Source organism: Misgurnus anguillicaudatus, chromosome 23, assembly GCF_027580225.2.
Source record: "Misgurnus anguillicaudatus chromosome 23, ASM2758022v2, whole genome shotgun sequence".
Taxonomy (NCBI): domain Eukaryota; kingdom Metazoa; phylum Chordata; class Actinopteri; order Cypriniformes; family Cobitidae; genus Misgurnus; species Misgurnus anguillicaudatus.
This window is the reverse complement of record NC_073359.2, coordinates 5,212,398-5,230,208: the sequence shown is the minus strand read 5'-3', so window position 1 is coordinate 5,230,208 and position 17,811 is coordinate 5,212,398. Positions and strand designations below refer to the sequence as shown.

Here is a 17,811-nt window from a genome sequence, read left to right as displayed (position 1 = left end):
GATGTATTTCCACTCACATACCTAACAACTGCTGAACAACGCCGATGCAAAGTCCTCGTCTTTTCCACCACTCTCTCGCCTGTACTATTGTAACTGACTGGAAAACTGAAGCTTTGCCAAACTTGCGATCTTAAAGGGGCTGGCGGATCCTCACCACCATTTGCCATACTCGCTGTCGCTGCTATTTCACTCACTGGACCGTGAACCTGACAAAAAACTGCATTGTGCCAGAATGTAGACGGTCTCTGAGAGAGCGCATACATAGGCGGAGCTCGGCTGCATCGGCGCCAATCAGAGCTTCAGAGCTTAAAGCGGGGCAACAGATTAGCTGTCCATAAAGAACCCGCCTATCTAACGGTAGTTCCGCATTACATTAATTATTTTGCAAGTTTTTTTTATTTTCATACCGTGTATTCTCCGTTTAAATTCATGCACCGAACCGTGACCCCCGTACCGATTCGGTTCGAAACGAATACATGTATTGTTCCACCCCTAATAGTTAGTAACATTTTACAATAAAGTTGAATTTGTTAATATTATATATACATCAGCTAACTTCAGTAGGTCAGATTAAAAAGAAAAATGTATAAATAAACTCAGGTTATTTCAGATTAATTTACATCATTGTTCTCTAGTCCAGGATTTTACATTAAATTTACATTTACATTATACTGTGTTACGAATGTCAATAATATTTTATATTTATTTTCAGTGTCCCTAACATTGGATAACTTTAATGTAACCTGTAATGAACTGAATATTTGTGCTCTGAGGGGGACATGGATGATAGTGAGGTGCGATTACTCAAACATCAACATCAAAACTGTGTTCTGGTTCAGTCAGAAACAGAGAACAAACTGGAGAAACAAAAATGAACCTGAAGATTTGACTTTAGATTCAGATTACTCAGGACGAGTGATTCAGAGGATCACTAAAGATTACTCACGACTCACAATACATGATCCGAGAGAGAGAGACAGTGGAGAATATCAGCTCATGTTCATTATGAAGGATGGAGTTAAACATCTCAGCTCAGTCACAGTCAATCTAACAGTTTCAGGTACATTTACATTCTCATCAGTCCAGTTAAACTCTTTTCATTTCTCATCTAATGTAAGATTTTGATTATTTAGTTTTACAGGTGAAGATGAATCCTGAATCTACAGGACAGCGAGTAAAACTGAGCTGTGATTCCTCCTGCCCTTTAACATCTAAATATGGTTACCACTGGTACAAGAATGGACAATTTTTAACATTTAACCAAAGCATATTTGTGTCATCCAGTGAAAACACTGACAGTTATTACTGCTCTGTGTCTTTTTCATCGCCCTCTTCATCTGTGTGTGAGTCTGACATTTATAAAATATTTAAAATAAAATGGAAGAACAAACTTTGCAGTTATCTTGTTGATTCATATACAGTATGAGTGTGTTTGTAATTGATTGTGAATGTTACAGCAGTATTTTGTGACTCTTTCAGGTCTTTCTAACAGTGGCTGTTGGGGTGTGACTTACACCTCTAGAAGAGTTTGTGCTTTAGTGGGATCAACAGTAGATATTCACTCTTCATACTCACATCCCACTGGATATACAGTAAACAAAACATACTGGCATTACTATGATCGCGGGGAATTCAGAGATCTGCGTGAGGTTTCTCAGTTTTCTGGTCGTGTGGAGTTTGTGGGAAACACACTGAGAATAAAAGACATCAGCATGAGAGACACTGGAGGATATCAGTTCAGCATCATCACTAACACATCAGATGTAGTTTCTGGTTATCCTGGAGTTATTCTTATTGTTACAGGTAACTGCTCATAATAAACTCTCTGTAAAGCTGCTTTCACTGATCAGATTTGTGAATATATTTATGCTAGAGATTTATGGTCCTTACAATTTTTGTAATGTTTTGTTAAACGATGAGTAGATTACATTTTAAATATTAAAATATCAATGCTATCAATCATTTGAGTTATTCATCTAAAATTTCATCTCGTCTGAACACTGTATGATGTTTATGTTGTGAATGTTACACTTGTTTTTGATGTTGTCCATGTTGAAAATAATATAATGTGTTTTGTACTGCATATATGATGCTGCTGTATCTGAATAGCTTCATTAGTTGGACTATCCAGTTTACCAGCTTGCAAGCATGGTTGATCAGATGCTGGTGAATAGTGTAATGTTGGTAAGCAGCCAGGCCAGCAGCAAACCAGCACTTACCAGTCTAATCCAGTATTAAAACTGAAGCTGGTATAAACTGGTTTTATGAGTTGTTACACGTTCTGTCTAAGTGTGCGATTTATGACAAACTTGCAAAGTTGATCAAGACTTTATGTTGATGTTGAGGACACTCATCACAGAAGTCTTCAGATTTAAAACAAATACACTAATCAACATTTGACGTTGATCAAAAAAGTTAATAAAAGATGCTCTTAGACAAAAATGTTTTTAATCACTTCAAATGTTGACTGTATATTTATGTTGCACTCGTGTGTTTGACAGATGCTTTTATTCAAAGCATTTTGAACTGCGTTCACATTATATATTTTATTTGTATGTGTGTGTTTGACTGCATAACTTTGCCATTGTTCACATCATACTGTATTGAGCTGAATCAAACATTTCAGGCATAACTAAGAAAAGTAGTTGACATGAACTCTGTTATATGAAATCTCAGGTACACGAGTGATAAGCAGCCCAGACCCTGTGATAGATGGAGAAAAAGTGATATTAATTTGTTCAACTGAATGCACTCTGGATAACAAACATACTTACATCTGGTATAAGAATGGACAACAGGTAACAGATGGATTGAGATTATTAAACAAGCTGTACCTGGACTCAATCAACAGTGAGGAGCTACAAGAGTATTCCTGTACTGTAAGAGGTAACACAACATCTCATCATACATGAGATGAAAATATATAAGAGATAGTTTCTGTCCTTGATGCTGATTGGTTTATTCTCAGCTATGACATCATCACTGAGCTACTTTCACTGTGCAGCACTCGTAGCTGATCATTAATATTGTAGCAGTTATAGTTTATATGTCAAACACTTCAGTATATCTCATAATGAAAGAAACATTTGTGTCATTATTATTTTCATGTTAAAGTAACGATTTATTAAAATATTTCACTCATTTTTCTCTGTGTTAGTTTGTAAGTCACGGGTTAAAGCTCATTGCTCTTCAGTTGTGATGATATTCATAATGTAGCACAGCACCTCATACCTGAATTCAGGTGATCTATCTGATAGATTTACTGTATTGATTTTAACATCACGAGTCTTTTGTTATTTAAGATAAAGAGTAAAGTTATTTTCTATTTCAGAAACAACTGACCGTTCAGTGTTTGTTCCTCTGTTGGTGTTTCTGGCTCAGTTTCTCATTATAGGAGCTGTATGGATCTGGTAAGTAAAAATATCAAGTAAAACTCAAAACTGCATAACATACAGTGAATATTCTGATATGAATTCAGATTGTAAGAGTGTGAATTTTGACTCTTCAGGTTTTTCATCAGAATGAATAAATTGAACCCTAAAAACAAAACTGATGACAAACAAATAGAGGTGAGAAAATATCTGTATATCTGTATGTTAAATAAACTAATAGTCAGATTTTATAACATTATCTCTTTCTGTGTGTTTGTCATTGTTAGATGTTGCAGGTCTGTGAGTAGATCAGCTGTCTGGCCATCAGAACTACTGGAGTGATGTCACAACTCTCTTTATGATATCATCACCTAGCAACAGTCTCTCAGCAGTGACATCAGTGATGCAGTGATGTCATATACAGTGACATATTAATGACAGTTCAGTGTAAATAATCTAATGCTGAAATACATGAATTATTCATTGAAGTATTGAGTTTATTAATCAGTCTTGTGTCAGTGTCAGATCAACTGTAACATCACAATACATAAATCCTGTAAAAACTTTGCTATAGTGCATCTTTATGTAGATGATACTGTGATCTACTTTCATCTTCACTATAAGTCAGGCTGTTATTCAACTCAATGCTGTTTTTAGTTAGGTTAGGATTTTATTACAGGGCTGTGCTTTAATCTTGCAGTTAGAAAAGCATTTGTTTTTAAGGGTATTTTTTAGGTTATTAAGGGTTTTTTAGATAATCTTCTTTCACTTACAAATAGTTGCTATGATTTTGTCTCTTCTAGATGTCGACTCTTCAGTGTATTTAGGTTTCATTCAGGACTCAGTAGAAAATCTTTTGTTTATTCTGCACTCTGATCATGAATTACTCTTCAGAATATAACAACAGCTTGATCATTTTATTTTCATGGGAAAGTTTAAAGGAATAGTCTACTCATTTTCAATATTAAAATATGTTATTACCGGGTGTGAAAAAACACTTTAGTTAACTGAAATAAAAATTAAACATTTGTAAGAGCATTGGTGACCTGTAACTTCAGATTAAGACAAGTGAACTAATTTTATATAGTTTAGGATAGCAGGTAGAGAATTTATTTATAAGTTTCTATTATTTAATTCACATTTTAGTTTTGTAACATTAGGCCTTCTTGCTTTGTGGAAGCTCAACCAGCAGAGGTCACTCTATCCCCTTCTGTTTGAAGGGTGTGCAGAACTTCACCTGCCTTCCAGCTCCTCTTTCTATGACACTATAGCTGCTAAAAACTTTCAGTTTTTTTATTCTATTACATTGACTACGCCAAAAGATAAGATATTAGATACACAAATTACTAGATTCACTGTTTAGAGTTACGTGAAGTGCAGCATTGAGGACATCTGCTGTTACCCGCTGTGTAAATGCATCAAGAACAGCATATTTACACATTCAATGACATTTAAACAAAAGTTTTTATTACAGGAAATATGTAATACATACACGCGTGAGATAATTAGCATAAAGTTATAGTAAATGTAGCCTATATAGTTATAATGTGGACGTGCCTAAGACTTTTCTCAGTAAGAACTGAGAAACAAAATAGAAAAATGTAGCCAATTCCTAGTTTTCTTTTTTCATTTTATAAATGGAAATGATAAATGAAAATACAACTGGTTGATCGTTTTCCGTTTTTTTCATTTTAAAACGGATATGGAATGGATGGGAGATACCCAGGGGCACGTTCAAGCTCACACAGGTGCGCAACGTTTTGCTGCGTTTTCCGGGTTGAACAACATGTTTCCTAGAAACGGTGTGCAACGGCGTGCAACGGCGTGCAACAGGTTTTAGAAGCGTTTTCTCTTGTTTGGTGGGTGTGTCAGTGTTGAGATCTATAAATTGTATGCTCTCATTTGTATTTGTATATGTATTTGTATTTTTGTTTATTTTCTCTGTTTGGGACAGGCAACCCAGTCACACTGCGAGATGTCATGTGACCTAATTAATGACTGAGTGAAATCAGGTGTTTCTTTTGTTTTAATAAAAATGCGCCAGTCAGAACGACTGCATGGCTGATAGTGAAACGTATCTTCTTGTCTTATTTGAACGTATCTGTTAACAGGTTATGGGCCCAGAGCGGAGTTAAAGTAGAAACGTTTGAGTGTTAAGACGCCGGGTAAAAGTCGCGACGGATAGCGTGTACCTGATTCTTTTAACATGAAAAGAAGAGAAAAAGAAACGCGACGAGCCGCTGGTCTCGATTAGTCTTTGACGGAGATGAGAAAAACTACGAGCTACGGGAGACAAAGTTTTTGGGTCATCTTTATTTACAAGGACTGAAAGAGACTATTTTAAGCGAGTCTTTTGAGGAAGACGAGGAAGATACGGCGAAAAACGCCGAAGCCTATGCAGAGCTAATACAGTTCCTGGATGACAAAAGTTTGTCGCTGGTTATGAGGGAAGCAGCAGACGATGGAAGAGCAGCATTGAAGATTCTTCGGGAATATTATGCTGGCAAAGGAAAGCCCAGAGTGATTAGCTTATACACAGAGCTAACGTCATTGCAAAAGTCGCCCAGTGAGTGTGTTACTGATTATGTCATCAGGGCTGAGACCTCAATCACCGCTTTGAGGAACGCAGGTGAGAATCTGAGTCATGGACTTTTAATAGCAATGGTTCTGAAAGGACTTCCAGAGACATTTAAGCCATTTGCCATTCATGTTAGCCAGAGAGATGATAAATTGAGTTTTGCAGAATTTAAGACGAGGCTTCGAAGTTATGAAGACATGGAAAATATGCGGACAACCGTATCCGAGGACAATGTTATGAAAGAAAAAACGATTTTGTGGGTACAGCTGTTTGTGGTGCTGGTACAAACATTGTTTGTTTCAAGTGTGGTACAAGAGGCCACAAAGCAAGAACATGTCAGCTTAAACAGTGGTGCAGTCAGTGTAAAAGTAACAGTCACCGCGACGCAACGTGCAGACGGGGAAGGCAGCGGGACAATCCACAAAAAGTTTCCGCAGAGCCAAGTGACAAGGAGTATGCTTTTCGGGCAAGCGACGCTGAGATGCGGGTACAAACTACCAAGAGGAAAGGCCTAATGGTGGATGCAGGTGCAACTTCCCACATCATCACGGACATCGAGAAGTTTCAGAGGTTTGACAGCAGTTTTCAGGCCAACACACATTGCTTGGAATTGGCTGACGGCACTCGGTGTAACGGGGTCGCAAAGCAAAGAGGAGACGCGGAGGTATATTTGATTGACTACACGGGACGACGCGTCAAAGCGATGCTGAGAAACGCGCTGTACATCCCAGCATATCCACAGGACATTTTCTCTGTTTGGGACAGGCAACCCAGTCACACTGCGAGATGTCATGTGACTTAATTAATGACTGAGTGAAATCATTACTAATGTCGGCCCAATCAGTGACAAGATGTATAAAACCACGCCGTAGTAAAGAGACAGATCGCTCAATGGGTTCAAATTGGAATGTTGTCTTTCATTCTGGACGGTAAGGTCAGTGACTGTAACATTGAGGGTATTTTACAGTATTAAACACACATTTAATGATTTGATCAGGCTTCAGATTTTAAAAAGAAGACAAAGAATGGCCTCTCAGCTACCGTAGTTGCAACTCTTGCGTCATCACAACAGGGTGTTCACAGTTCAACACATCATCTGTTTCTGTTTAATAAACGTTGTGCAACGGGGATGAACCCAGCTCAGATTTTCCACTGACCCTGCAGGCACCATCTCGTGATCATCCACCATCTAGACTTTTGTTAAGAGTTACTAAGGTAAAATTAAAACAGCTTTTATAATGTTTAGTTTGACAATTAAGCTGAAGTTGACAATTAAAATTTTCCTAAAGGTTTAGCTCACTGACCATTTACTGATAACTAGATATATTTGGGGAGGTTGCTAGTGCTAGATATTTTTTTTCACAATGGCTATGTTGACATGCACAAAAATTTGTAAATCTGACTAAATCTGTCGCATCGCTCAGCATTTGCATAAAATAGCCTGCTTGTCTATTTTGGCCCCACCTTGCTCGCTCAGCGGCGAGCTCGTCGCTTGTCGCTGGCAAACGGCCACTTCCATTGAAAATGAATGGTAGCCTGTCGCTCTGTCTCTGTCGCTTGTAACTAATGTGACTGGGGGGTTACTCTGTATAAAAGTCAAAACTGAGTTGGAGTTGTTTTTAAGAAGTTTTCCGATATAGGTGATAAAAACACACTTTTCAAAAGTCACAACGCTATTTTATTGCTTTAAGTAGCCTAATGTTTTAAAAGTAAACACAAACGCTGCAGAATTTAGTACAGCGTGTGACCCCATTAATGCTGTTGTTGTTGCGTGTTTCTGTGACGAGATTCATAAATATAATACATGAACTTGGAGCGCAAATGTTCTGCGCATGTGCACAACGTATTTTTGCATCCGATTGAGAAAGTCACAGTCAAACTAACATTGTGTTTTTTATCAATAAGAAAAGTTCTTGTTTAATGTTTTGTAGCTGGTATATGTGAGTTTCTACAAAGAGAAATCATGAACTTCAGACTCTCATCACTGATCCTGCTGTTACACATTCAAGGTATGAAACACAGTTTTGTTATTATACTGAAATACTTCAATTTATTATATATTTGTTAAAAGCATGTCAGATTTTAAGCTAGTTCCCAGGGGCGGAGCGGGGGGGGGGGTGGTTTATGGGGCTCAAGCCCCGAATGTTTTGTCAAAAGCCTCGAATCTTTTCAGATCTGTAAAATGAATTCATCCAGGACGCTAGGTGGCGGCACTCAGCTTTAATTCTCCGGTCCCCCACTCAACTGAAAATGAATAAAAGATGCGTGTTGAAGGCAAAATAATATGCTGAATCTCCCCACAGTTAACGCATTTTCAAAGTGTCTTTATTATTACAGTGCCTTCTTTATTACTGTAAGTGCATATTTATAGGTATGTGATGTAAATACTGTTAAATAGCGTCAACTGATATATTATCTGCAAGGCTAACGTCTAACTTACTGTGGTGCTCTGGTCTAGTCTGCCTCATTGGTCATTGGTAACGTTGTATTTAAAGTACATTTAATAACTTTAAAACATATACATTGTTGCATATATACTTTATTATAGATGGATATACGATTTATATTTTTAAAGACGTCAGAAAAGAAGGTGAGAACGTATATAGTTAGTTAGGTAGCTTATGTTTTGTCCATATGCATTTGAAATTCGCAATGATTTTACCTCAGAAATACATTGATAGACCGTTATAAAATGTGAATCCCCAATCTCTTACATTAAAATATCCTTATGTGTGATAACTGTCAGTGCAAATAGGAAGAGAGGAGGATGGAGAGAGATCACAGACAGACAGATAGACAGAAAGAGAGAGAAACGCTTTCATAAGCTGGTGAGAAATTGTTCTGTCAATGAAGTCAATTTTTTTATTATTATGTAGTTTTATAGTTACTGGATTAGCCTTCAGCAAACATGTTTGCCTATTTTTGGATAAGAGAAGTTAAAGTATCATTGTCAAAATTTGTTATGTTGCAGTTTCAAAATGACAATACCAGTGTTGGGTAAGTTACTCAAAAAGTAATTAATTACTAGTAACTAATTACATCTTCAATCATGTAATTAAATTACTTTACAAATTACTCTCTCCAAAAAGTATGTAATTATTACTAATTACTTTCTAAATCCTATTTAGTACATGATACAAGGATAGGCTTGAAATGGCTTGAAGAAACAATATATAAAAGTACATCAATTATTCTGGTCCCACTTTAGGGTTCATTTCTCTCTATTAATTAACTATTAACTATTTTTGTCTCAATATACTCCAACTACTGCTTATTAATACTAAAGTAGTTGTTAATTTTAAGTATTTGTATAAATGGGGAGGGTTAAGGATGTAGAATAAGGTTTTGCAGAATCAGGCATTAATATGTGTTATTTAAGTAGGCCTACTAAAAAACAGTCAGCATATCAGTAATATTAATGCTAATAATCAACCAGTTAATAGTGAGAATTGTAAACTAAAACCATGTTTAATCCACTATTTATTATAGTATACATAATTGTTCTACAGTCCATTGACAGTATTTAGTTACATCAGAAGTAACTGTAATTCGATTACAAGAAAAATAAGAGTAATCCCTTACATTACTTTTTCAAGTAATTAAATTACAGTAACAAATTACTTAGTAACTAGTTACACCCAACACTGGACAATACAGAGAACACTTAGATTAAAAAATAGTTTATAAAGCTGCCGTAAATGGAGAACAAATATCAACAGGGGACCAAGCTTTGAAACCCCTAGATTTGGGCTAAGCCCCCAATGTCTACAATGTCTGGCTCCGCCCCTGACTTAGTCTAATTTAATTTACATCACTGTACTCCAAAGGCTGGATTCTCCATTTGGATCAGTCTCTAAAATGTTTAAAGTGAGTTTGTATATTTAAAACTGAACTTAGAGATTTGTATTTGAGAACAAAACTGATGAATCTGAGTTAATATCCTTACAGGACTGTCTGAATCTCTCATCTCACTCTGTAATTTTAATGACGTTACATACAGTAAACTACAAATATTAATAATGTTATGGTTTCTTTTCAGGGTTCCTTACATTGGATATCTTTAATGTAACCTGTAATAAACAGAATATTTGTGCTGTGAAGGGAGGAGTGGTGAGTGTGAACTGCGATCACTCAAACATCAACATCAAAACTGTGTTCTGGTTCAGTCCGAAACAGAGAACAAACTGGAGAAACAAAGATGAACCTGAAGATTTGACTTTAGATTCAGATTACTCAGGACGAGTGAATCAAGAGATCACTAAAAACAACTCACGACTCACAATAAGAGATCCGAGAAAGAGAGACAGTGGAGAATATCAGCTCATGATCATTATGAAGGATGGAGTTAAACATCTCAGCTCAGTCACAGTCAATCTAACAGTTTCAGGTACATTTACATTCTCATCAGTCCAGTTAAACTCTTTTCATTTCTCATCTAATGTAAGGTTTTGATTATTTAGGTGTACAGGTAAAGATGACTCCTGAATCTACAGGACAGCGAGTAAACCTGAGATGTGTTTCCTCCTGCCCTTTGAGATATAAATATTATTACCGCTGGTACAAGAATGGACAATTTTTATCATTTGACCAAAGCATATTTGTGTCATCCAGTGAAAACACTGACAGTTATTACTGCTCTGAGTTTGTGTCAGAGCCCTCTTCATCTGTGTGTGAGTCTGATATTTACACAATATTTAAATTAAAATGGAAGATCAAACTTTGCAGTTTTCTTGTTGATTCATATACAGTATGAGTGTGTTTGTAATTGATTGTGAATGTTACAGCAGTATTTTGTGACTCTTTCAGGTCTTTCTAACAGTAGCTGTTGGGGTGTGACTTACACCTCTAGAAGAGTTTGTGCTTTAGTGGGATCAACAGTAAATATTCACTCTTCATACTCACATCCCACTGGATATACAGTAGAGAAAACATCCTGGGATTACCGTTATGAGAGGGAATTCAGAGATCTGCGTGAGGTTCATCAGTTTGCTGGTCGTGTGGAGTTTGTGGGAAACACACTGATAATCAAAGACGTCAACACGAGTGACACTGGATCATATCAGTTCAGGTTCATCACTAACACATCAGATGTAGTTTCTGGTTATCCTGGAGTCTATCTTACTGTTACAGGTAACTGCTCATAATAAACTCTCTGTAGTGCAGCACTCATTATACTGAAGCATTATAGCTCGAGTAGGAGTCTGATATCAATACGACTGCGATAAGAGGTTTAGGTAATACTTTACCAATTGAGCTATATCAAAAATATGAGGCTTTGAAAAGTAGTTGACATGAACTGTGTTTTATAAAATCTCAGGTACACGAGTGAAAAGCAGTCCAGACCCTGTGATAGATGGAGAAAAAGTGATATTAAGCTGTTCAACAAGATGCACTCTGGATAACAAACATACTTACATCTGGTATAAGAATGGACAACAGGTAACAGATGGATTGACATTATTAAACAAGCTGTACCTGGACTCAATCAACAGTGAGGAGCTACAAGAGTATTCCTGTACTGTAAGAGGTAACACAACATCTCATCATACATCTGATGAAATTATATAAGATATAGTTTCAGTTCTTGATGCTGATTGGTTTATTTACAGCTATGACATCATCACTGAGCTACTTTCAGTCTCATTGTGCAGCACTCATAGCTGATCATTAATATTGTGTAAGTTATAGGAAACACTTTAATGTAACATGACTGCAGGAGGCACAATAATATTACGCAGTGCCAGAACATAGTCCCCTTATTAACTTTCAATAGCACGAGACTATTTTCAGCTGCTGTGTAATATATCACTACGCCTGATGCAGCCATGTTACAGCAGCAAAGTTCTTGATTATTACTCCAGAATGAGAGTATAGTCCTAGCCATATCTGCCTAGAAAATCACAACTTTTAATTTAACTACAGAAGAGTCAAGATTTAAATAGGAAAAATATTGAAAGTCTTTGGTTATTTTTGGCTAAGTTATGCTAAAAGTGGTCCCGCCAAACCCGGAGATTAGCTGAATGGATTCCAAAAAGGTACAAATCAAATTTTTATTTCTAAAGTGGAGTGTCCCATTAAGTCCGAGAGGTTTTGCATGTTGTTGATGAGTAATAGCTCCGAATGATCACAACGCGCTTAAACAGCAACATCACAGGATATTAAGTGAACAGTGTCTCAATGTCAAGTGAGCCCTTACCAGATCCCGAACTGACATACACGATATACTGATTCACAACCTCAGGAGCTAGGGAATAGATTGAGACACAGGGTATGACCTGAAGACAGGACCATGACAATGTATTAATCAACGCAACATGTCGCTTAAAGTTAAATATGTTTTACTGTGTAAACTTGATGTGAGAGCACTGCTGAGATTAATATTGCAATAGTCATAATGATATCCAGGGCCCTGTTTTAATAATCTAAAAATATTTTAATGATCTAATTCATAGATGTGTATAAAGGCTAGATGTTGCCCGTGATGCTGGCCAATTGAGTAGAACGTCTTCCATTGGTCGGCCATCTTGCCACAGGCTGGCTCGCTCGTGGCGTTGAGTTTTTATTGTGCATGTACTTAAAGGGCGTGTTGCAGGTTAACCACCACTGTCGATTAATGGGTACATAAATCACTCAAGATATGTGTATAAAATGTCTCAAAAATGATCTTAAAGACCACTTTTTTATGTTTTTGGTATTAACGTTTTTTTTTAACGCAATTCTGCAATGACGTCACGTTGGGGAGAAGTGGAGAAAGACTCAGCCAGAGCCATAGAGATAGATGAGACATTTATTGCTGTTTAATACTTACGTATATAATTTGGAAATCATATATACATCGTAGGAAATATATAATGTGTTATACTGCAAAGTTACACTGCTAATTATTATTTATGTGGAGATAAATAAAACTTTGCAAATCTGCTGATTTGATCCATTCATGTCCTGACCACCAGGCAATATATTGTTTTGTGAAATAAAAGGATGTTTGTTATATTGTTTATGCGATTATAACGAATCACACAATCATTTTATACGCAGAAGCAGCAGTCAGCAGCTACGGCACACTCGGATCCGACCGCATACATACATAATAAACAGGCGTTCGGCGGCTTTTTACATCACGACAGACTATGCCATTTGAAGAGGAACCGCTCATTGATCACCGTATTTGTATAAATCCTGTACATGTTTGGACCTGCCGAACAGGTTGAGCACTTTTATATTGTTGATCAGAGAGGCTGCACAGTTTGACCAGCGGGCTGCGGGAACAGGCCGTACATCACGCCGCCAGACGGTGTTGCTAATATAACTCGAAATGTATAACTATTATCAGATCGGCCCACCGGGAAAGTCCCGACTCTCCCGATTGCCACTCCGCAAGAAAGTGAGTGCGTTTGGGTGGCTGGTCGACGCCGCGAACAGATGTGAAGTGCCTCACTCAGCTTCCATGATTTGAGACATGCTACCTAAATCCGTTTGTGCTGAAGATCGCATAAAGTTACACCCATTTCAGGCAGGATCATGGACTGTTGTGGTTTTCCTTTTCCTCAAATGAAACCATCTTCAGTCTTAGGTTTTGATTTCAAGAGATTAAATAAAAGCCGAGCAGTCCGCGGCACAAACGCCAAGACTCACTGAAAAACTTTTCCCTGTACCACAGTATTTAAGGCTGTCTTCGCACGCAATCCATGACCTTTACATTGACCTTAGCATATGCTTCTATACACAAGGGTTTGTAACATGAAGCAACATATGGTTTATATCATATAGAAAAACATGGTGATCTCATTCCCGGGACTGTAGGTCCTTTGTTCCTACCTACGCCATGCAGCGACCTTCAGCATGTACTTTTTGAACAAACTGCAATGCATGCTGGTATTTTTCCTACAAACACAATGGTTCACTACGTGATACATATAACTGGTTATATCCATATAGAAAAACATAAACATGTAGAAAAACATAAAAACACAATGGTAAAGTATTTGATATTCGGATTAAAACAAACTACTTCAGGACCCCCTCAAGCCAGCATGCAGGAGTATGTTAATTGTTTGTTTACTTTCTACACGAAGATATGCTAACGTTATGCTATCTATGTGTCTATCTGTCTATCTGTCTATCTGTCTATCTATCTATCTATCTATCTATCTATCTATCTATCTATCTATCTATCTATCTATCTATCTATCTATCTATCCATCTATCTATCTATCTATCTATCTAATGTATTTATCTATCATCTGGGCTATCAGAACTGTACTTTACTCATCTTTCTATAGTCATTCTCAATGCTCTCAAGGCGGCTTTGGTAAATTCTCTCCCCAGCGTGACGTCATACAGTGCGTTGTGGGGGAAAGGAGAATCATTGCAAACCGCTGTACTTTTTCATACTTTTTCGGGTTTTGTGATACCCAACAACATAAAATACAATGGATAACAGTTTAAATGTTTATTATCAACAAGCAAATTGCACAAATTCGTTGAACAATTTAACCTGCAACACGCCCTTTAAATGGCCATAACTTGCTTAATTTGCTTAGTTTATATAAACGTCAAAGATGTACCTATGACACTGCAAAAAAAAAAAAAAAAAAACATGAAACATGTTAAAGAAAACAGAATTATAGCCACGTTAATAATTTTTGTAAGAAACCAAACCATTTGAAAATTGGTAGAAAATTGAGCAAGTAATGGTCATTTAAAAGTACATGCATGGACGGACTTACCATTAGGGTGACCACCTGCTAATAAGCCCAAGGGGGGACAAGGGTGTGTTTCTGAGGGACAATGTGGGACACTCGGGCCGACTTTTGATAGTGGTTTACCCATTTCTAGCACATACCACCTTACACTGCAAAAAACTTATTTTCTAGAAAAAAATCTTGTATTTTTGTCTTGTGTTCAGTAAAAGTATCTAAGGGTTCTTGGATGGAGATGCTTTTTCTTGATGAGCGGAGCGACCCAGGAAAATAGGTCTAGTTTGTGGACAAAAAAAATCTGATTTGGTTGATTTTGTGCACAAAACAAAAAAATCTGCAAATGGGGTAAGCAAAAAAAATCTTGAACATTTTTCTAAAACACTAAATTCAAGATTTTTCCCTTGTTTTATGCACAAAATCACTTAAATTTGATATTTTTGGTTTAAAAACTAGACTTATTTTCTTGGGTCGTTTTGCTCTTTGAGAAAAATCATCTTAATTTAAGAATTTTTAGATATTTTTACTGAAAACAAGACAAAAATAACAAGATACCATTTTTTCTTGAAAATCATTTTTTTGCAGTGTACATGGCATATTAATAATGCCCTATTCCTCTAAACATTATGTATGCTCATGAATAGGCCAACCAATGTGTATTTTTTTTTAAAATAAAGATTCATAATATTTTGAACATTTCAATGATTGACAGATGCACTTTCACTTACGATTTACTTTAGCTATTTAATTTATTTTTCATTATAATTTATTCACTTTAAATACATTATAATATAAAATCATAGAATTAACAGGAATTGAAGTTGCTCAACAACACAGAAACAGTTAAAAAAAAGTCTTAACTCACAACTCCAGGGGTTCACGGAACGAGAAGAGGGAGGAAGGATGGTGAACTTGCATGTTAGTAAAGGCAGGCGCAGGAAAAAAAACTGTTCAGTGTTCTGGTAACATCTTTAGGACTTTCAGCCACAAATATTTATTTTCCCAGTCTTTCTTGTACCCACACCTTCTCTTTTTAATTGATGATGGCGGTGCAGGGTCAGACTCAGTCTTCTCCATTTTTCGAATTGGAAAGCGCACATCTAAAAGGGATGCACGTGCGTGGCTCCGTGCGGACTGCGCTGTCATGACAACAACGAAAAGTTGACAACAACCTAGTCAGCAGTTCAGCTGAGGGGCAACAGTAGCGTGCGAGTAGCGAGTGGCGAGCGAGCCTGAACTGTCTAGTACTGTTTGTTTGGCTACCTGGGGCTCAAGGATATAGAGCGACCAACTTTCTTTTAAAGCATAACTAAACCCCTGGTCAGAGCCTGACTCCACCCACTGGCAATATTTGAAAAATGCAAGAAAAGTGGGCAGATCCCAACGGAGATAGAGGGGACGAACTAAGCTCGTACCAAGTGTGTGGTGAGATCGTTACAAGGGCATGGTGAGCCTGAACCTGCTTACGTCACAAGTTCTTTTTTGGACCCAACATCCAATAGGAAAATTCAACTGCAGTAGCCACCGTTCAACCTGAGGAGGGCAGCACTCAGACGTTTTTACACCATATATTATAGTATTGAAACACTTTATATCCAAATGTCAAAAAACTTACTAAAATCAATGAACAGCGCTAATAAAGCATCATTCTTACAGATCATTAACTAAAAAAAGTTGGTTTAGGGTTTAGTTACTCTTTAAGCAATCATTGATTATGCGTGACACATGAATTGGGCTTCAAACGCTGTGCGTGACACATGAATTGGGCTTCAAACGCTGTGCGTTCACGCGCTACGTGGGACGGGTGGTCACCCTACTTAAGGGCTGATGGAAGTAATGATGGAAGTAGAGGTCTACACGGAAGACCCGAGACCCGAAGACCAGGGACCCGACCCGGGACCCGTACGGCTTCGGGTCTATATTTTAAATGATCAGCCGGGTCCGGGTCGGGTCTCAATCTATTACTTCGGGTCCGGGTCTGTTTAACATTGTGGGTAATACCCGAGGTCGATCGGACTCGGAGAACACACACTCACATTTAAATAAAATATTTATCCAGCAACAAAAACTTAGATGAACTGTCGCATACATTTTTTCTATGACGCTAAAGTTGCGTTAAAAAGTTTATATTTGGTTGCTCCAACCAGGCAGCTAACGCGCATGCGCTCTTGTAATGTTTCTCTGGCTACCAGTCAGGAGCTTCTGCAGTGAGACGCAATGACTTTACCTTTGACAATTGGCTATTTTATTTAGAAGGCGGGACCTATTCCACCATACCGCGCATTTTGCACTGACGTGACTTCTATAATTTTTATAATAATATTATAAATTGACCGTCTTGCTGTTATATCTAAAGTTTTCGCGACTCTGCTCAAAGAGCACAGAGATGATAGCAAAGTAAAGCTAACGAAAGCAGCTATGACACCGAACGAGCAATCGTTATTATAATCCAAATGGGCAAACATTATTAAGCAAGTTGACCCGATACACAACAAAGTGGACTTTTAAAGCTGGAATAAGCATTAAACATTTCAATCGTCAAGAGAGGAATAACATGGATGGAACTTTCTTGGAAATAAGGATTGTGCATCACACACAGTCAGGTACAAGGAGGGAGAAGACTAACTTCTAACGTTATGGGTAAGACAAAAAGTTTAATTTTCGCTACTTGTTTATTGACGTATTAATAACATTTAACGTTAGCTAAAGAATATTTGCCGGTCGGGTCTGTGTCTTCCCGGACGGGTTCGGGTCCAGCTTTTAAATAATAGACGGGTCCGCGTCGGATCCGGGTCCAGCTTTTAAATAATAGACGGGTCCGGGTCGGTTCCGGGTCCAGCTTTCAAAACAACAGACGGGTCCGGGTCGGTTCAGTGTAGCACATTTACGGGTCTGATCGGGTTCGGGTAGGAATTTTTGGACCCGTGTAGACCTCTAGATGGAAGTAAATAAACAGCGACTTTTGATGCAGTTTGAGTTAAATCACTCCTCAACTTGGCTCATCTTTGTTTTCACCGTCACAAGCGGAAATACCTATGACGCAGTTTTTTTACCTGACGGGAGGGGTTCTGGTGGACCAATCACAGCGCTTGTGGTCCGCGTAGAAATTTTGCGAGGTGCACGTCAGGCTACGCAGAGCTACGCACAGGCTACGGATAGCTAC

The 17,811-nt window shown here is 37.6% G+C and overlaps 2 protein-coding genes across 4 annotated transcripts in view; both read left to right on the top strand.

Moving 5' to 3' along the window:
- Nucleotides 1-716: 716 nt before the first annotated feature.
- The window catches only part of LOC129453669 (sialoadhesin-like), a 38,467-nt gene continuing 21,372 nt past the window's right edge, over nucleotides 717-17,811 (top strand). The window contains exon 1 of the mRNA XM_073861511.1: nucleotides 717-1,060. Coding sequence (XP_073717612.1) covers nucleotides 784-1,060 — 277 coding nt within the window. The 5' untranslated portion in view covers nucleotides 717-783. The remainder of the gene's footprint in view (nucleotides 1,061-17,811) is intronic.
- The window catches only part of LOC129453072 (sialoadhesin-like), a 205,736-nt gene continuing 194,881 nt past the window's right edge, over nucleotides 6,957-17,811 (top strand). Inside the window, exon 1 of one of the 3 annotated variants that reach the window (XM_073861504.1) lies at nucleotides 6,957-7,164. The gene's annotated coding sequence lies outside the window, so the exon portion shown is untranslated. The remainder of the gene's footprint in view (nucleotides 7,165-17,811) is intronic. The other 2 variants (XM_073861507.1, XM_073861508.1) reach the window with 2 other exon arrangements.